Source organism: Acanthochromis polyacanthus, chromosome 3 (assembly GCF_021347895.1).
Source record: "Acanthochromis polyacanthus isolate Apoly-LR-REF ecotype Palm Island chromosome 3, KAUST_Apoly_ChrSc, whole genome shotgun sequence".
Classification (NCBI taxonomy): domain Eukaryota; kingdom Metazoa; phylum Chordata; class Actinopteri; family Pomacentridae; genus Acanthochromis; species Acanthochromis polyacanthus.
Window position 1 is genome coordinate 11,434,564 of NC_067115.1, and position 21,500 is coordinate 11,456,063.

The window sequence follows — 21,500 nt, forward strand, 5'->3', positions numbered from 1 at the left end:
TGACTATTCCATCAGTTCCACCAAGTATTTGACATCTTAACACCTACTGGAGACTTCAATGTCCCCTATGAAGTCTGCTGAGCTTGATGAACCTCAGAGTACAGAGCATGAATGCTAATCACACATTTATGTTTTCTTTTTCCTAAATGTCCCAACATTTAAATTTAGGTGTTTTGCCATGAAATTTGTGCAAAGTTACCTTTGTGGATCCCTTCATTTTGTGTCTAGCATCATCATTGGATGAGTTTGTCTAGTAATGCTTTTTATTATTATTATTATTATTATTATTATTATTATTATTATTATTTTAGCAGTCTCAGATGTACATCATCATTTCATGACAACTGCTCATCATGCTAAACTAATATGGTCAACATGGCAAATATTACATAAGATTGCCAATTAAATGCAACAAAACACACTTGAGAGAACTTCAATGACACTGTTTATTTACCACCACTTAACCTGTGTGAGTTGGTGCATAAATGTGTTAATCAGTGTGTGCAATACCTTGCTCCTCAGCACGTATTGCCCCTTTATGTCTGTTATGTGTCTGTGTATGCCTCTCTGGTATGACTGTAAAACCTTGGATGTTTCGCTGGATTGTGATAACCCCCCTTCCTGTACATGTTCAAATATTCTGCTAGCAAAAATACACAACAGGCCAAAACAACTCAACTGGTGTCTTTGCTACACACAACAAGGCCCAGCTTCTGTAAACAGTGAAAAGTAACAATCAAATAAGAACATCAACTTAATCCTTGGTTGGTGCGAAGTGGTTTGCTTTTTTTAGGCTGAAGCAATCCTCCTCGATCGATACAAGTCTTGATTTTGTAGCACTTGGTATTATTCGACTGAATGATAATATGAGGTGTAGAAACTAACCAATGGTTACACAGTTTTCAGAAAAAAAGTATATTGTATATATATATATATAGTTATATATATAGATTTATATTCATTTATAAGCTTTTAAAATAGCACAGTAAACACTTTGCACACATGATAAAAACCACTGAATGTGTCTGATTGTTTATGTATAGGCCAGTGGCATCAAGGGAACCACATCCATGTAAAGGGGTCATTTCACTTTCTCTACAGTCAGCTCAGGAAGGAACTTCAGAACTGTTAGTCACTACTTTAGAAATGAGAACATTCATTTTGTGGTACTTTATTGGTAAAACTGAACATGAGGCTCATGAGCTTCTTTTCTTTCTCTCTCTCTGCAGTGCATTTGTCCCAAATCTCCTTCCTGAAGTGGCTAAACAGGAAAGATGACTGAACCCGGCTCTGGACCACATGTTCCTGCCTGTAACAGTAAGTTGGAATACTTGAGAGTCTGCACACTTTAACCACACAGAAAGAACAACTGAAACGATAAAGAGAAGTTATATAAAGACAGTCAAGTCAAAAAACCGGAGATACAGAATTTATAGTACTGCACATTATCTCTGCTTGTCCTTCTTTCCTTCATTTTTTTTTGTTTTTTGTTATTTTTTGTTTTAATACCTGTACAACACCTGCTCTGTCTCTCTCTTCGTCTAATTGTCTTCCACTCAGTCTTTCATTTTCACTCTGGCTGTCAGTCTTCTTTTTCCCCTCCCACACAGTCTCTGTACAGCTGGCTTAGTGGTGACCATAGAAATAGCTAAAGGGTTCCGTGTGACGTTGGTTGAAGTTTGTACAGAAACATTAGTTTTTGTTTTTTTCTTTATGTAAACAGGCACACACAGATTTCTAGAGGCTAACTCTTCAGTTGAAATAAAACGAACGGAAAAAAAAAACGAAAAAAGAAACACCTCTGTGAGTTAATCGGTCCCTCTTCGTGTCTCTTGCTTTGTATTCCTCTGCTTGCTTCAGTTCCTTTCTTCTGTCTGCTGATGACATTGTAATCTTCGCATGGTCGAGAGTTTCAGCCTTGATCTCAGTCCTGCTGAGTGAAATAAGGCCTTGGATTGCTCCTTAGATATCTAGAGGTTTACAGCTACTCAGTATTTATTTCCTCTTTCCTCCCTTAGCAGCCACTGCCAAGGCTTCGTTACAGTTCGCCACCCAAGATAATGAAGTTTAACCAAGGTTGCTGTTGTCCAAGTTGCCATTTGTTTAGTTTTATTTCGCTGTCTCTAGCATCAGTGTTGGTGGTCTAGAACAGAAATTCACGCTGTCTCCGACAGGTCCACGTGGAATGAGCTAGCAAATCCTTTTGCGGGCTGAAAAGACAAAGAACACACTCGTTAAGACAAATGACACCCTTTCCCTTGAGGCTTTTTAGTGACACAGTCGGCTCGAAATATCGTCTCTTGAAGGATACGTGCCACAAAGGACGGTCTGTGAAGTTATTTATACACCCTACAGGCTGGTCCTTGCAGTATAATTGTAAAACTAATTTGGGAATTGGGTAAAAAACATGTCCATCAGTGAAGATAAATGTTCAAAATTTGGTGGCTACATAATGCATGCATAGAAAATACACAGAGCACTAATTGCTTCATTAATTATCTATAAATGGCTCATTAAACATTTACAAATCCTTTATCAAGGCTACCCTGGTGATCAGGGCTCTGCCATAGTACATACAATGCTATTTTTAAAAGTAGAACATGATGCTTATTGGTTAATAGAGTCTCAGCCTCTGGGACTATTCTCATATTTTTATGGCCTGATGAACAGCGAAACCTTTTCCGTGGCAAAGTGGGGTCCATTTATTTCAACAGAACAGAAAAAAAAATGGAAGAAATCGTACATCCAAAAAAGTAAATTGAAATAAAATAAGTTGTGAGTTCTGGTCTGAGCGAATATGGAGTGCATTTATCCTAACCCTGCGAGGCAGACGAGATGAGCAGACGTGCAGGCAGCTATATTTGGAGCAAAACAGGCTCTAGCACCTGAAGGCTAAATAGCAATTATTTTTCACACAGACCTGATGTGCAAGGGGAAGATTGCTTGACTCTGTTAAGTCACAAACAAACCGGAAAAAAAAAACTAAAAGATTGGGGGGAAAAAAACAGGTTATGGTGCTCATCATTTACCTGAGAGACAGCTCACAGTCAGCATGCAGTATCATGGAGGATGGTGGTTAACATGGTGGTGACTTGACTGGAAATGACTTCTCTACTGAATGTGTATATCGAATCCATTCTCTACTCTTAGAGCTAATAGAATATTCATGTAATGTGGGAGCTTAGAAGGCAGTTGAAGCTGGCAAGAAGTGTCCAGCCTTCCTTTTTTTCCCTGCAGAGTCCCATTCAGGTTCCTTTAGAAATACAAACTCCAATTTATTCCAGTGCATATCAACATGTTTGATTTGCCAAATTAAACTTGCTTCGTACTATGGTGGATTTCTTCCTTCTTGCACAAAACTTGTATGGAAGACTTTTTTCGAACTGAAGAATCCTGACCTCATTGTTGACAGCCCACCTCACCCACCTTTCTTTATGTCAGGTATTGATTCACAAGCAAGCAAGTATAGATACTCGAGAGTTCCTTTTTAGAACAAAATGGACTCCAGTCCTTGTGAAGGAGAAGAAGAAGAAGAGGCGTGGGTTGTGCGGTTCACCTTTTGAGCTATTCAGTAGGGAAGTCATCACGCTGAAGCAAAACCATTGTTGAGCAAATGGAAAAAGATGTCCTTTACATTAGGAAATGAACTATCTCTTGTTTCCTCTCCAAACATATTTTATTGAGTGTTTAATTGTGAGAATGTGAACATGGTTTTTGATAGAGACATGAAGTGTGCTGGTGTGGATGTCCTTTACTTATATGAGCATCAGATAAAAAGGATTTTGAAGGGGGGGGAATTTAGAGAAAAGGAACAAAAGAAGGAAAGAAAAAGGGGCCACAGCAAATTAACATGAGTCCAATTCAAATTTAGTTTATTTTAGAATAAGTCACATGATTACAAGCAGCATTTAGGGTCAGGGTGGGGTTAGATTCAATTATTTAAAAATGGGTTTTGGAGAAGGGGAGATAGCAATAGATTACATTTTACATTCGACAAAAGAAATGATAATTTACAAAATGAAAGAAAAATGCAACAAAACATAAAGCCGTATTTTTGAAACTCCTTAAAAATAGAAGAAATAATAGTTGATAAACAACATAAGAAGTCCAGATCAGAATCAAGAAGCAGATTCATTGTCCCCTCCCTTAGTATCTGTACTGGACCAGACCAAAGTCATAGGGTCCCAGGGAGCTTTCATACTGATACTCACAGAGAAAGGTGGGTTTGTACGGTAGGGTCCCCCTATCATACTCTTTCCTCTCTAGCGTGCTGGAGCTGTACTGCTGCTGTTGCTGATGGAGGTGATGGTGAAGGCTGTGGTGTGACTGTGACCTTTGGCCGTCCTTGCCAAAGGTGGAGAATGACCTATCGTTGGACGAGGCGGTTGACGAGGTCATGGTGAGTTGGTCGGACAGGTTGACGGAGGCGGGTACCTCAGTGTCGGGCAGTGTGGCGTCCATGCCAGGGACGTGCAGATTGCTGCGGTAGTCCGGTCCCTGGCGCCCATCTGACGGCACGAAAGACGGCATCCAGCAGCGGTCAGAGTGACCCAGGGCCTTACACTCTTCTGTGCAGTTGGAGAACAGGTCAGCTCCTGCAGAGAGGAGGAGGACGGGAAGTAGAAGCGAGGTAGGGAAGAAATGAAATGTGGGTGGAAGATCATAGATGCAAGGGATAGTGGGGGAAAACAAAGGGAGACGGATCATGAAAAAAGAGGCGGCACGGAAATTTGGAGTGGAAAGGCGAGAAGGAGGGAGAGATGAGAAAAAGAGACCAGAAGAGAGAACACAAGTTAACAATCATTTGCCAATGTCGCGAGCAGAAAAAGTGCAGCAAAAGCTATTCATCAAAGAGACAAGGCCAACATTGATGAAGCGAATTGTTTGTTTTCCTCCTCACCCCATTCATTCCGAATGAAATGTGCAATCAAAATGATGTGGTGTTGCGAAAACATCTCACCCCTTCTCTCCCCCTCCTCCTCCTTTTCACATCAACATCCTCAGACTCACAATTGATTTTGAAATGCCAAGAGACAAAATGCGAATCCATATTCTATCATCCTTACACAACAACGACAAAAAAAAAAAAAAACACCCACAATTATCCTAAGAAATGTGCCACACAAAAAAACAAAAACAAGAAAATCTTCACTGGCTGCTTAATCATACTCTAATGTCAATCATCCCTTTACAAACCGACAAAGTGTGTAATTGACACACAGCCACTGCCAAAAACAAAACATCCACATAAAAAAAGATCAAATTAACATCTGAAATGATATAATAGAATAACAAACACACTCACGTACGCACACGACAACCATGAAAGAGGTACCGGTTATGTTAATTACACTCTCTTAGAGAGTATAAAGAGAGGGAGGAAAGAAGAGTACGAGAGAGATTATAAAAGAACAGAAGACATGAACAGAGTCATCATAATAATGAGAGCCTGCAGCCATTTTCCTGCTCATGTGCAGATTGGATTTGTAGTTTTACTGGTTTTTCCCGCAAAGCCGGGAACGGTTGTGGGAAAGCTTTGGAACAGTGCGATCAAAGCGGGAGATGATCAGTTTAGGGCGAGAGGAGGAAAGAGATGCGTTTCATCAGGAAAGAAAAGGAGTCAAGAAGAGAGAGAGAGAAACAAAGAAAGCGGGCAATCTGTAATCTGTAATTCCCTGAGGCTGAGAGGGCTTCAGATCAAAGGGTCTACTTACACAAATCTATTCGACTGATACATTCGACTGATAATGCCACTTTTCCGCTAATGCTAAAAGCAGGCACGCGCATACACAAACAATGTAATGCAGGCTTACATATCGATAGATATTAGGCCAGAGAGAAAAAAAGAAAAGAAAAAAATGCTGATTTATTATCCACCAAGGCACTGGGATCCTCTTTGAGGGCGATCACTTTTGAAAATATAGCAGATCAATACAATCATGCCAATAATAAAAAAAAAACAACATTTTAACCTAATAGCATCTACTGTAGATCATAAAGATCCTTAGGGAAAGACGCATTTTAACTGCCTTCTCCACATTCTCCCCCCTCTTCATATTAAACCTCAGAATATTATCCTGTCATGGATTACAGATGATCTAAACTGAACACGAAAGAAGCAAGTACAGAAGGAAAAGTGACGCTGGTTATAAAAGGATGCTGTACGATGTCACATTTTTCAGTTTTGTTTTGTTTCTTCTGTCAGACGAGATGCTACTGCTCTACTGGTCTGTGTATTTCAGACAGGTTCCCACAATGTGATGCCAATTTAACAAACTTCAGGCTTAAACAGTGCAACGTTTCTGCGGTTACCCTGCACACAACGCAATGAGCTTATCAAGCAACAGCGAGCGGTTCAGCCAGTGCTTTGCAAACTTCTGTTGCCCTCGGTTTTGCCTCTCAGACGCCACCTGCGGACGTCACTCTTTTAAACAAAAGATCTCTTCTGCACATTTGTCAGATTTAAAGAAATCACTTCCGGATAATACTCTGCTTAAAAGACGCTTGAGTAGAGCATCAGTGCGAAGTAATACAGATAAGTGCAGATCTCCTCGTAGTGAAGATGGAAATACAGTATCATCTATAATCTCTATCCAGGAAAGTAAACAGGAATTATGTAGGGTTAGTGCATTAACAATAAATCTGGGATTTAGACGGGATTTGAGCTTTTTTTTCTGCTTTTATGTTTTTCTGCTGCTGCAGTGGAAAGCAGGATAGCCAGTGTTATCATCGTCTTAAATGGAGACGCAACTAAAGACACCAAACATTTACCCTTGAAAGCACTGAATGCTTCAAGGTGAGGATGATGCATTTAACTTGACAAATAAAAGATCACATGCTTCAAAGAAAGTAATCAAAGCATAACTGAATACCAGGAGTAGTAAATACGAGATCAAAACATGTTTGGAGCTGAATTTATTGCAACATGGCGATTTGTTCGAACAGTAAATGATCTCCAGTTGCACACGTGAATACCACGCTTTGTTTATGTCATCACTTTGTCTTAGAACTATCACTGTGACCGATCTCTATTATTATTTTCTTGTTTGTGTGCATCGTACAGATTTATTCTCACTACTAATTCGAGCCTCATGGGGAGCGAGAAAGGCAGCAAGACTGTGCAGTGACCGGACAGCCACGAGGCTCACAGACAAGAGACAGTGAGGGCCAAACAGACGGAGGGAGGGAGTTGCAGATTTCACAGACAGAGACAGCAGGCGGGAGAAGCGGCGAGGCTGCAGGAACCATAAGGAAGGAGAGGGGGAGACCTGGGCAATCACAGATGGAAAGAGGAATGGCCAGAAAAGACGAGGGGTGGGAGACCTGAGGTTCGCAGATGGAGACGGGAGAGGGGTTAGACAGAGGTGGTGGGCAGAGCAGCGGAGGACTTTTAATTTTCAAGAAAAAGTTGAAATTGTCTAATTAAGCCAGAGCTTTAATGTACTTTAACCTTATCAAAGTGAGATGTTTCCAACATTCTCACAGCTGCCAGTGTTTCTAAAAACCCTCTTCTAATTGTCATGCAGGGCTGCTGCCTATCCCAGTTTAATAATGAATAAGAAAAAAACGGAAACTGTACGAAACATGTAGATGTTAAACTATCCTTAAACTTTCATGCAGTTAATCATATCAGATGAGGATTAACAGCTCAGCATGATTAAAAAATAAATAAATTAACCTTTATTTAACCAGGCAAGACATTAAGAGCAATGTGTTTACAATGATAGCTTTGCAAGTGCCACAAAACAAAAATTCGTATTCTGTGAAACTATATCATGCTTTTGGACTATTTGGTGTTATTTACTTGTAGAAAAACAGCAATTGTGGGGAAATAGCTGTGCATAAGAGCTGACAGCGGCAATATTTAGTTTTTTCCTTAACATACTGTGTTTGCTTCAGCAAATTTTAAAGACATCAATGTCTATTTGGTTTGTTTAGCCCTGTCTGGTCTGTCTGCCCCACAGAATAAGCACCAGTCAGTGCTTTTGCTGCCAAAGGGTTCGCTTGTGTTTATCACCACATAGCCCAGGAGGAATATGGCCTCAGTGGCAGCAGGAACCGTGATCTCGCGGTGAACAAATTGAACAATGTCTAAAATTTTAACAGGATAAGTGCAGGAAAGCAGCTCCGGCATAATTACTTTAACAGCTGTTTCACTTTTTGAGTGGCATTCACTTGAAGTTATCCTCTGATTCACCCCGAGAACTAATGTATATTTATGGTGTCTTCAAAAGGTTGGGTGCATATAAATCATAGTATTTCTGTTAATTCCCACCTTGTAGTTAGCCTTTAGCCTTTAAATGGACTTTTCACAAATTAATTTCCTGCTCTGACACATGAGGGTGTTGACCTCGGGCCCTGCAATCATCTCTAGCCGTTGTGCGGATAAAGCAGTTGTTAGCCGCAACGTTCCCTAAATGTACAAACAAATCAGCAGAAAGACTGAAGCACAGGTGCAAAAAAGCACCACATGTAACTCTCAGCAGAAAGCACAAGGATGCACACAACCACACCTGCATGCAGATAAAAACTTAATGCAGAAGGATTAGGAGAAAGCTCTGTCTGTTCCATATTTCTCATATCTGAGTATATTATTAAGCAGGCACATTGTGCTCAGGAGATTATGTGTAAATATAGTCTGCAGCAGTCACTGTTTACCGCATATCAGGCTCGGAAATAGTCATGTCACAAGCTTCCAAACTACTCGCTGATTTTTGCCTGCCGGCTCTCTCGCTATAAACAGGCAAGATCAACACATATGTTTGTGCACACACACACACACACACACACACGCTCAAAAATACGCTCTTAATGTGGAGATATGTAAATATACATGAGTAAACAGACAGACAGGACATGCGCGTGTGACACCAAGTGGCTGTTGATCCCCGTGAAGCACCTTCGCTTCCTCGGGCAGGAAGCAAAACAACAACCAAAACAGTGACTGGCAATGACAAGCCCTGCCAGCAGCCCTATCTCTCATCCTGACCTCATCAGGCAGCAGGAACACACAACATCCACGCATTCTGTTTCTCTCTCCCTCTCTCTCTCTCTCACACACACACACACACATTGGGGGAGATGTAAACGATGCAGCACAGTACAAACACAATCTACTTGCTAATAAGCAATCAGCACTTCTGTTCTCTTTTTTTTCCGCTCTCTTTTTTCCCCATTACACCTCTGCATGTTTCTGAAATCCCTCGTCGGTGTGATTTGACTAATTGCGTTGTCTGACATACATCCAGCAACTGGGAGAAGAGAGAAATGAAGGGAAAACAAATTCTGGAAAAGCACAAGGCCCGTGTTTGAATTCACTTTGCCGAGTATATATCTGCTGCGCTCAGGTTTGCAGTCGCTCCCTCCTTCTTGCACTCACTTTGTCTGTCTGTCTCTCTCTCCATCTCTATTAGTCCCTCTGTGTCTCTTTCCCTCTGTCACTTATCATTTTCTGTCACATTTAATCCTCCCTGCCTGTTTCTTCTACGCTCTTGATTCCCCAACCCCCCAACAAAAAAAAAAAAAGGAACATTCCTCACTCCCCAGGTAGAGGGTGTCTTTTATCCATACCTCTGTTTTTCATCTTGTCCTCCACTGTTCAGGAGAGAATACAGACACAAAACGTCAATATTTGGACAGCAGCACAAGACGGCAGGGGAGTAGCATAGCTTCCTTACACGAGTTGGCCACTGAGGCTGTGATGAGTAAACCAGAGACCTCCCAGGGCCAAAAAAAGAGAGCAAGATGGCTCCCACCATATCCAGTAATGACAGACAGGGAGATTGTTCCCAGCTACCATTTTCAGTGTTTGTGACAGAGCAACTGGGCTGGGAAGGACAGCCAAGATGGCTGCTTGCCTTAACAGTGTCTGCTTGATTAATATCACCCCTCATGTATTGTTAGAACAAAGGTTCTGCATAGCCATTGATTATTGATCACAGTTTTATATGCTTTTCATTGCTCGGGTTCCTGTTTGATTGCATTGTGTTGTAGTATAAAGCCTTCACTGATATTACACACAAGCATGAGATCTCCTAATTCTGACTTGGAACAACTCGGGCTTTATTTTCAGATTCCTGGTGCTCATTTCTGTTAGCTGTTTCAAGCTTTGACTCACCAGAATGAGTAAAAACACAGTGACATTGCTACAGCGCAGTGCAAGAAACACAAGGAGCAAAGGGCAGGAATGCAAACAGATGGTTGCCAGATTATCTAAATGATATAAGCATCTCTTCGGGTGGTACCATGGTGCAGCGGCTAGCACTGCTGCTTCATCATAAGAACGTTTTTGATTTGAGCCTGCTGGACAGCTTGGGTCTTACTGTGTGGAGTTTGCATGTTCTGCCTGGCTCAGACCTTTCACAGCTGGAACCGGGACGGATATAAACAACGTCTGGCTATGACTGACTTACAGTGTTCATTTTGATCAAAATAAAGTTCAGGGTGGTCTAATTTTGAATAAAATGGAGCACATACATTAAACTTTTTAGTGTCCTACCTCCTACAAATACTCTATTTTCCTCATGTTAAACAGCTAATTGCAACAAGAAGACTGAATGCAGATTCAGTAGCTAAGTGTGTAATTTTCTTAGTAGGGTTAGGAATCACTGACTTAAATCAAAGTGACTATTATTTTACAGTAAAACCACACAATGATACACATTTGTTTTCTCGTCAAAATAATGTTGCCAAACTCATCTGTTTGGTTCAAACCTGTAAGATGTAGAGTTTGATTGATGTGTTTATTTTGAGGGTAGATAGTGATCCACAATATTAGTAATCAAAGACGCCAATTACCAATATTTAGAATATACATTTGCAATTAAAATGCCAATTTCAGTGCAGAAATTTAGAAGAGCACAAACTTCAACTGTTTTTTTTTCTGCTTTCCATGTGTTTGACTTTGATCATCCAGGTCATTATTTGTGATGTGAAACCAATCAAATACTGCTGTAGGTACAACAAAGCTCAAGACTGCAGGATATTGATTACATCGGAGCCAAAATAATGCATTTATAAAAGTATTATATTTAATCAGGATAACAATATTAGATCTGTTTACTGGCCAGACTGAGAAATGACATATCCCTGTAAAAAGACCATCTTACTAGTGGTACTTCCTGCAGTCATATTTCTTTTTAGTCACCTAAATGCATCATCACATCTCAGCAACTACCTTGATAAGTAGAGTGTTGCTATTAGCATTAATAATGAGGCAAAACTACAAAGAAAAAAGACACCTGACTCGTCCATTCACCCTGTTACCTTGTTCAGAATGCTTGCTCATGTATTTGTATGAAGCAAATGTGCACAAAAGTGATGCAGTGGAAGAATGTAATCATAGCCACTGGTCACAGATCAGATTACCGACACATATCCTGACATATGAGCTTTTTTGTAGGACGTTTCAGGCTAGCTGAAGCAGATGTTCACTGACATTAATTCTCTGGACAGAGAGGATGATGTGTGTGTTACTCATGGCCAGAGCATGCTTATGACTCCCCCAGACTTTTCTGAGATTTCCATTAGTCTTGCTGCCTCCCTTTACGCTTAAAATTTCCAAGGCTGCTTTCTGAGGCACTACAAATATATCTTTTTCCACTTTTTGATATTGTGTGTTCAGCACATTGAAGGCATCTTCAAATGCACTTGCACTGAGAAATGAGGAACACTCGTGTCCTCTTTTTTCATCCATTTCAGAGTTGGGAACACATTCACTTCATTCAGGAGACTCAACCTATTCATCCCAAAAGGACATTCATCAAAGTGTTCAATAACATGCTTGAGTGTATGGGTAATCATTACAGGACAGGATCTTTCTGAGGTTTCCTTTCATTTTCACACGGAACACCTTCGTCTACCTTCTCTAATCCTGTTACAAGAAGGTTTTGACATTTTGACAATTTTTAAATGACTTTTTTGGAGATAAAAGAGACATCTCACTGCCCTTTCTTCAATGAGCTAATCAGACCGATTGCTAGAACTGTCGTTAGTTTCTCTGCTCTGACCTGTACTGACCTGTATTGATATTCAACAAACCAGCTTAGAAGAAGTGACATCCCAGCTTGTTTCAGGCAAAATTGAAATAGATTTTTTATAATGAGGTAATTTATTTATTTAAATTCTGTTTGCTGTAGTAAATTTTTATTCTTGTGTGGTATTTAGGTATTTTGAACTTCTTAATATCATTCTCTGCTCGCGGGTTTTGCTGGCTTGAGTATGTATCTATCTACACTATAATTTCCATACATTTCCACTGGGTCATCCCCTTCAGACGCTGTTCCTTTCATACAGTCCTCTGATGTCATTACACCTTCTAACAATTATGCCATTCCTTAAGTTAGCAATATTCTGCATGCTTTGATATATGACGGTAAACTCAATATCTCTGGGTGTGTGGACGATTGTTCAGTCAAAATAGAGAAATTTAAGACAACACTTCTGAATCTGGGAGGCAAGTGTACAGACAAAAGACAAACCACTTATTAGTGAAGATAAAGCAGAAGCAAACTGACAATGTTACTCCTTTGACTGCAGACTTAAAGATCTGTTCTTGACTAAAAGCTTTTCTGTTAAGTGGCTGTTGTTGTTTTTTTTCCCAATTTTTGTCACTTTACAACGGGGTAAGTAAAGTTATTGTCTTTTGAAAGCATTCAGCCCCTTTCAAATCCTTTTCCTTCAAGTTTCCATTATTGTCTGAGCTTTTGAACTTGAACTTGAGATGTGCTTATTGATCTCAGAGATTGCATTTGTATTAATATATCACATCATTTTGTCATAAATCTATATTTCTGCACAAGGCGGCCGCTCTTCAGCTTCGCTTCAACCTAGCGGCTTAGTCAGTGTCTAGGACGAAGGGTGTATCAAAACTCTGTCTGCTAAATTCCTCTGACAGCTCACTGACATGGGAAACTGCAACACGGTGTCCGCCACTAATTCATAATCAGCCATCTAATACACCGTTGCTGCAGAGATTTAATTGTCCCATTTGTCACGGCTGTTGTTCTCACCAAAACAAACGTCATGATAATGATCATTTCCAGTCTAACACCCGTCACGCAGCCTTCCCCAGTTGATCGAATGTTTCTGGGATGCCATTTTTTTTCCCTGATAAATATTTTATCATCTCCTATCTGTCACCTTTTTTTGTTTGTTTTGCTTGCTTACGCTTACTGTCATCTCCAATTAGAATAATTAAGGAAATGAAGAGGGGAACTGTGTCTAATTTTTTAAAAAAAGAGGCTGTGGGAATGTAAAAGGTGTGGCACTCAATCAATAGTGCTTTGGCTCCTGATGCGGCAGCGCTTCACTTCAGACACGCAGCTTTCAGAAAAGCCATTTGCCCACTTTTTAAAGGTATCCGCAGATATCCCAGCCTCACAGGCAGTGTCCCTTTGATTTAAAACCACGTCAGGAGACTTATTTTCTAAAGTGTCAGACGAGCGGCCGAGCGGGAAGCCACGGCAGGTGTAGTTGATGATATGCCAACTGGAAATGGTTTTCCCTTGATTTGAAATATTCCGAGGTGCACCAAAAGGGAGAGTGTGTGCCGTGTGGTCCCGTGAGGAAACCTTGCCTCTAACCCTCCTTTGATAATTGCTATGCAAAGGTTCTAGAAATGAATTACTGATCAGCCGAGTGTTGCGGAGAGCCAACGTGTGGGGGAGACAGAATGAAGGATGAGACCCTGCCACAAACCCAGGAAGAGAATATGTGTGTGTCAAACAAACACACACATATGCAGAATATATATAAATATATATTTAATATATGTGTGTGTCTGCATGTGCACGCACAGCTTGTTTGTGCACACAGATGCTGCAGAGAAAAGAAATAGAAAAATACATGTGGTCTATACATTGCCTTGGCTCGGGCATTTGCAGTTTGGCTGTCTACTTAAGAACAACCACTCAGCACAAAACTCATACAGGCAAGTGCACACAAAAACATACACAAACATAGCGCAAGCCACAGGAGACAGCCAACAACACTCTCATCCCTCTATGTTAATAAGTCACACATATACATGCAGAGACAAATGAGCAATGGCTATGACTATATAGAGGAAATATATACCTGGCAGCATGCCAAGCACTAGATACCACTCTCCACTTAAACGGAATCTCATTTAAGCTTCCCAGAGCACAGTCTCCCAGGAACAAGTGTTTTCAATACAGACATCATCGCTAAGCTTTGTTTTCCTCCAGACAAGGCGCATGCTCAAGCAGATTACATACAGGTATCATGTATACGCCTACATATTAAATCAGACACTGGTATACCTTTACACACACACAGACACACACACACCCACACACTGGCTGGTTTTGTTTACAGAAGTCTGTGAAACTCAAGTGTCCCTCTTTCCAAAATACCAGTCGTGTGATATTACCTCCCATGGAGTGGTAAGCTGTTCCCTTCTAAATCCAACATGAGGAACAAATGTTGGTTTACTCATATGAAATACAGAGTACAGCACCAACTGAGTCCACTCCCAGGCCAGTGCCAAATGAGCATGCTCGGAGCCAAATAAAGCCGAAGAAGCATGTTATTGGTACAGAAATGCAAGCCTCGAACTGTCCTAGCAAACCAGGAAGAAAGAGTCCAAGCCAATTGTCCACATAAGTGCTAAAATACAGTCTGGGGCATTTCCTGGAACAACCATGTCAGGTTTGATTCCCTCCTCAAGTCTTAGGGCTACCTGCTGGCTGAATATGTTGAGATGCAAATCACATATTCATACTGCGTGTGCGCCTTGTTATCCCCTTTCTGTCTTTTATGTCTTTTTCTCTGGTCTGTTGCGTAGCTTTGTAGAAATGTTTGAGAAACAGCCAAACTCTGCATGACTGAGCTGTTCCACATAATCAGAGATCACATTTTCATGGAAGTCTTCCAGCTCTGAATGTATGTTTAAACACATGTGTTAATATTTATTTCAGAAAACAATTTACTCCTGATAAAGAAAATAAGGAAGCCTTGGACTTCTTCCAGCTCTGCATTTCAGTCTTGCACTGTTTGACCTTCCCAGCTTGTTTCATGAGAGAGGGCAGGCAGTGACACTACCACTGCTGCATATTGGCTCTCTATTTTGGCTCGCTGCATTAATAATGTCAAACACCGCAGAGCCTAATGAGGGACCATTCACAACCCTACAGCACCTATCTGATCTTTTCTATTTGTATTCCCAGCACCGATATGATATTTGGCAGGCTCTGGTCTAGACAGGGGTCTTACACGTGCCGTGTGGAACAATCCCTCGGTAGGAAAGGGCAGTTCAATATGAAATGAGATTTTGTATTGCTCCACTTTTTGTCTGACTCCACTATGATCAATAAACAGGTACTAACCTAATAGAATTTTAGAGAGAACAAGGAGAGGCTTATGATAAGACCTAAACCCTTGTCTAAATAAATCTACCGCGCTGTAAAGTGTGGAAGAGAAAAGAGTCAGTAAATAACCTGAAGTGACAGCGTGGATGGAGCGATAAACCTTAATTACGACATTTTACCTTTTTGTTTAACCACTGCCCAACATACAAAGATTTGGCTAACAAAAGAAAGAATGCCAAAGCTTCTAATGTGCTTGATCAACTCAATCTATAAGCAACAACGGCACCAACTGTGAGGCTGATTGAAATGCTTCTAATTATATCAATTTAGCTTTCGTGCCATTTCCTTTCACTCGAGTGAACCTATTGATTTGTGCCACTAAAGCACTATAGGCCTCACACTGCCTCACCGCGAGTCACTGTCCTTTCAGCACCACATCGTGCTGAAACAGCAGCAGGGTTAGAAAGCAAGAAAGGGAGAAGCAAGAGGCAGAGAAGGAGAGATTTTCCCCAAATATTCCTCCTTGTCACCCGGCTGTGAAATACAATCAACACCTCTGGGGCCTGTTCATGCCAGCCAGCAACTTCAGTGCTGGGGCCTTTGCACACTCTCAAATTAAGGAAATTAAAAGTCACCGGTCCGCATCAACAATTCAGCATTATCCCATTCACAATCACAACACACACTATTGAAACAGATAAGGGATGGGTGTGTGTGTGTGTGTGAGGGCTGAAATGAATGTGTAATTGTGTGACGTCAGGGGAGGAACTCACCAGCTGAGTGACCCCGGTTTGTGGCATCGTGGTCACTGTCGCCCTGTTCGCTGTCGCCATGACCGCTGTCTTTGGAGCTGACAATGTCTGCTTCTTGGAATGCCGAACTAGAAGAGCGAGACAGTTGCAGTGAGAACACAGTGAAGAGGCAGAAGGAGAGGTTGAGATATTGAGAAGCGGGAGACGAGTGAGAACGGAAGGGAGGGGTTTGGGGGGTGAGGAGGGGAATTAAATGAGGGCCAAAGAGGAAGAGAGCGAGAATCAGAAATCAACACCACATTAATACCGTCACGGTGGCCGTCAAGAGTCTAAATTGGATGTTACACATGGCATGTAATGAAATTCAGCAGTCGAGCTTTAATAGAAGCTGCTCTGTTAGTTATGGGACCGATGCCAAATTGAAGATGAACGTTATGGATACATTGGGAGCCACATTGCCTCTCAAAGCCACAATTAACCATGCGGAATATACGGGATTCATACTGATGGGTGTAGTATTCATTTTTATAGATATGTGAATAGGCTGTGGATCCATGAAGCCTGTTGGATGTTACAGGTCCTCTGATGGTGCCTGGTATCTGTTCTCTGCACTATGGTGATTAATCAGTGAGTGTGTGTGTCACAGAATGTGTGCTTTTCACTACCTGTTGACACGTCTGGGTCTGTCCACCAGATAGCTGAGTTCTGCTCGTTGGTGTTTTGTCTGGAAAAACCCACAAAAACACACATTTGATCACATTCTAACGCCAAACAGACATTCGGATAAACACAGGAGGAGGAGGCCCTCTGCTAAATAACACATACAGGATTAATCAGGTTTGCTTGGACTGGTTGTCAACGTGTAACTGTGTTAGAGGAAGCTGTGGCAGAGCGAGGCGGGGGTACCGACGTTGCGCGCATCCACTTGGTGAAGTGAGTGGGCGAGAGCAGACGAGTGCAGGGGAGAGTAGGTTAGGGAGGCGATTGAATGCGTAAATGATTGAGCCGCCCGATGCTGAAACTGAACAACCTTTGTTCACGGTGCTGCCGTGCTGGGTCGTGAACGGAATACTTAACGCACAGCAAAGCCAAGGCTGTGACTGGCTGTCTGGATCCATTCCAGTCACACCGCAATCAACAAAAAAGCCTCAACTCCACAGCTCCGCGAGCAGAACGCACAGGCTGAGCACATCAGGACAGTTAAGCCGCTTGCCTCCTCACATTCTTCGTTTGACATTTGCCATCCAAACTTTATATGTCAACTGAAAAAATTGCTAACGAGGAGCAGTTCAAGAATTATTAAACCAAAAAAAAAAAAAAACACGAGGTGAAATGCACTCTTGGTGAGATTTTTTTGCACTGATATATGCTTGATATGTATTTAAGATGCATCCATTTTCATGTAATTATGAAAACTCTACAAACATGTTACCAAAATTACGCAGATTTTGACTTTACGCCTGGAAGTGCCCATGCCTATATGCGCCCTCACGTGTGAGTCAGTTAATATGTGGATCAGATTAAACTAATGAATTGAAGAGTGTCTTCCAACTTGGTGGTCCTTTTCTCTCAAAGTCAAAATCATTCACATTCAGCCTTTTACGCACGACATAAAGGTTGATCTGACAGCAGTCTATTGCGAATAAAACTGAAAGGCCACATGAGATTTCACAATTGACATGCCCAATCACCATTGCGCATGACAATGATTAAAGGCCACTAAGCAGAACAGCCAAGTCAATGGCAGATTCCTCTTTGAGACTTCTGCTGAACGTGACTTGAATGGATAACACACTTTGACATGAAGCAGGCACAGCTGTGGATTTCTAGAGGAACTTTAAAATCAGCTTAACCCTCGAAATGTTGTGCACTTTTATGTGGAGTTAAGTATAGCCCCGCGTGACAAAGGCTGATTCAGCCCACTCTTACCTCATTAGAGAGAATACTGCCGTTAGATATGATGTCCGGCTGTTGGTCACTGTAACCCGTGACTATGGCGCCGCAGGGGTTGGTGTGATCCGTGTCAGTGCTGCGAGAGGGGCTGCACGGTTTGAGGAACATCAGATCCGTTTTGGCGGACTCCGGTGTCAGACACACCTGGTAGCAGTAGGAGTTCTGGTTCTGGTGGTGGTGGGAGCCGAAACCCCCTCCCACGCCGCCCACACCAGACTCCTCCACGGGCACTTGCCCCACGGGCCCCACTCCAGATGTAACGTTGGTGCTCTGAACTAACATGATGTCGGATTTGCTCAGCTTCTTCTGTTTGCGGCCGCGACCCTGCCTGCTGCAGCACGAGCCGCAGCACAGGCAGCAGTCACCGGCGAGCAGGCACGTGTACAGGTTGAGCTTCTTGTCCTTTTGGCAGCGCACAGCCAGCACGATCATGGCGAGGAGGAAGATGAAGGAAACGGAACCCAGGGCAATTATTAGAATGAGGGTGAGGTCAAGTGAGGTCTCCTTTGCCTTGGAGGCCGAGCCGCGATCCCCGCTGCGGCCTTCGATCACGCTGTCCACCAGTATTACGCTCACACTCGCGGATGAGGAGAGAGGCGGCTGCCCGTGGTCCCTCACTTCGATCAGCAGGTCGTAGTAGCCCTGCGGGTCCCTCTTGGGAGAGATCCTGCGGGCTGTCCTCAGCTCTCCAGTCCTCCAGTCCATACGGAACATCCCCATCTCGTTCCCCCGCAGGATGCTGTAGGACAGCCGTGCGTTCTCACCATCATCCGCATCCATGGCTACGATGCGCGTCACCAGGTAGCCAGGCTCCGCAGAGCGCGGCAGGTGCTCTTTGGCTGTGCCATTTTTCCCGATAGGGGCTATTACAGTAGGAGCGTTGTCATTTTGGTCAACTATGATCACATTTACAGTAGCATTAGAGAAGAGCTCAGCAGCACCCGAGTCTTTAGCCTGGACCATGAAGCTAAACTCCTTCAGCTGCTCGTAATCAAAAGAGCGCAGCGCGTAAAGGTAGCCAGTGTCTTGGTTTATGGACACATACGTGTCCACAGACATGCCCTGTATGTCACACTCCAATATGGAGTAGGTAATAAGAGCATTCTGTCCGATATCAGGGTCCAAAGCACTCACAGCGTGAATGAAAGCACCGGGCACATTATTCTCAGTCACATACACATCATAAACAGCCTGCGTAAAACGGGGCGCATTGTCATTCTCATCGGAGACGTGCACTTTAATAGACTTGCTGGTAGCGAGTGAAGGCTGACCTTTGTCTTTGGCCACCACAGTGATGGTGTATGAGTCTGTGTTCTCTCTGTCCAGTGGTCCGTCTGTCACGATGGTGTAGTAGTTTTTAAAAGACGATTTCAGCCTGAAAGGAACGTCTCCCAGAATCTCACAGCTCATTTGTCCATTCTCACCAGAGTCCCGGTCTGAGACGCTAAAAAGTGCGATCACGGTGCCCGGGGCGTCCTGCTCGCTCACAGATTCAGTCACAGTGCTGAAACCGATCTCCGGTGTGTTGTCGTTCACGTCCACGAGTTTGACCAGCACTTTGCAGTGCGCGGGGACCGCATTAGCCCCCATATCTTTCGCCTGAACGTAGATCTGGTGCGTGTTGCTCTCTTCATAGTCCACCTCACCAGCCACCTCTACCCTGCCCGTTCTGGCATCAATATTGAATAAGTCCTTTATCCGCGGGGTGTTGTGACTGCTGAAAGAATAAACTATTTCCCCGTTTTGTCCCTCGTCAACGTCCGTGGCGTTGAGCTGAATGACCAGAGTGCCCACGGGGGCGTTTTCCCGCAGGTTCACCGTGTACACAGACTGGTCAAAGGTGGGCGCGTTGTCATTAGAGTCCAGAACTTTAACGACCAGCAGAGCCGTACCGGTCCGCTGTGGGATGCCCCCGTCCACAGCCGTCAGCACATAGCGGTGCACCGCCTGCTGCTCTCTGTCCAGCGGCTTCTCCAGCACCAGCTCCGCGAACTTGTTCCCGTCGCTCTGTGTCTGCACGTCAAGGTAAAAATAGTTATTATTCGTTATGGCATATGTGCTGAGCGCGTTTGTGCCAACGTCCGGGTCGAAGGCGTTCTCCACCGGGAAACGCGTCCCGGGAATCGCGCTCTCCGATATTTCCACGGAAATGTCCGTCTCCGGAAAGCTGGGTGGATTGTCGTTGATATCCATCACCTCAATTTCCACGCGAAAGAGCTCCAGTGGGTTCTCCAGAAACACCTCCAGGTGCAATAGGCACGGGATGGTCTGCTTACAGATTTCTTCCCGGTCAATTTTCTCCTTCACCACGAGCGCACCGTTCTCCAGGTTCATCTCCAGATAAGGTGTCCGTGAACTAGGCACCGTCTGGAAGCGACGAGCAGAAAGTTTGGTAATGTCCAGCCCCAAATCCTCCGCAATATTCCCAACCACAGAGCCAGGCTCCTGCTCCTCTGGCACGGAGTAGTGTAGCTGAGAGACAGCTCCATCCAGGATGGAGAGCAGGAATATTAACCAAATCATCTCCTCTGCTTCTGTCCAAGTGCACTTGGAAGATGAAAAGAAAAGTGTTATTCCTTTTTCTTACAAGAAATGAGCATTTCCCATTTCCTCTGTCCGTAAAAAGGCAGTGAAATAAACAGCAACAAGGCTGTCCGACTCTGAAATTCCTCTCCTCTTCCTCAGGTCAGTGGAACATTGTGTCGTTTCAGCTGTGAGAAGCACAGCCATTTGATCCGAGCTTCTCTGTTTTAATCAATTCTGCACCGGTCTGTGAGTTTTGGCGTCAGCGCAAACATTGCAGGCTGGAGCCAGGACGCATAGCCAACACTCCCTGTGCACAGAACAGACTGCCCCTTCTTCACAGAAAAGTCACGAAACAAAATAGAAAAATCCACACGAGCAGAAACAGAAAGCAAAAAACAAAAACAAAAAACTCCTATTTACGCACGGCGTAAGTCAGCAACAAATGCAACTTCTGATGAAATTAAAAAGCAAGCTGGCGAATAACAAGACTTTCTCTATATCTTTCTCTGTGAAGATGTAATCACTGCGCCTAAGCGCTCAAAGCGGATGATGTTCTCGGCTCGGCTTCTGTAAGGCGAGTGCGAGCAGCGGGGTTGGTTTTGCGCACAGCTCCTTTCCCCAGCAGCCAATGATATTCTCAAACACCGGCTGTAATGGCACCTGATTGGGGCTCCGCAACGCCAGCCAGAGCGCACATCGGACCCTCATAACAAAACCGGTTAAGTGCCGCTGTGCTCCTGTCTCTTCTTCTTCTCTCTCCTCCAGGCTCAGCCTCAGTTGTAGCAGGGGGGGAATTAAATGTTTTACACATCCAGTGAATTAAGAAAGTTGAAATATGCAGGGAGACAGTTGGCGCTGGTGGGGGCTGCGCGCAGAAAACATTGTAGAAATAGTAACATTTCTGCAGGAAAAGCTGCTATTTTCATTTATTGTGATCAGA

General features: G+C 43.2%; 1 protein-coding gene across 3 annotated transcripts; it reads right to left on the reverse strand.

The window, feature by feature from the left end:
- Positions 1-428: 428 nt before the first annotated feature.
- On the reverse strand, positions 429-21,155 carry pcdh10a (protocadherin 10a). 3 transcript variants are annotated; one of them, XM_022195319.2, is made up of 5 exons: positions 18,011-21,155; positions 16,747-16,805; positions 16,103-16,209; positions 4,435-4,595; positions 429-2,210 (listed from the first exon to the last, which is right to left on the reverse strand). In XM_022195319.2, exons 1-5 carry the CDS (start codon positions 20,555-20,557, stop codon positions 2,157-2,159), a joined length of 2,928 nt encoding a protein of 975 aa, XP_022051011.1. In that variant the 5' UTR covers positions 20,558-21,155; the 3' UTR covers positions 429-2,156. The 3 variants fall into 3 exon arrangements, with proteins under 3 accessions (XP_022051011.1, XP_022051010.1, XP_022051009.1); XM_022195318.2 differs by having other exon boundaries at positions 4,212-4,595; XM_022195317.2 differs by lacking the exon at positions 429-2,210 and having other exon boundaries at positions 3,846-4,595.
- Positions 21,156-21,500: the final 345 nt, after the last annotated feature.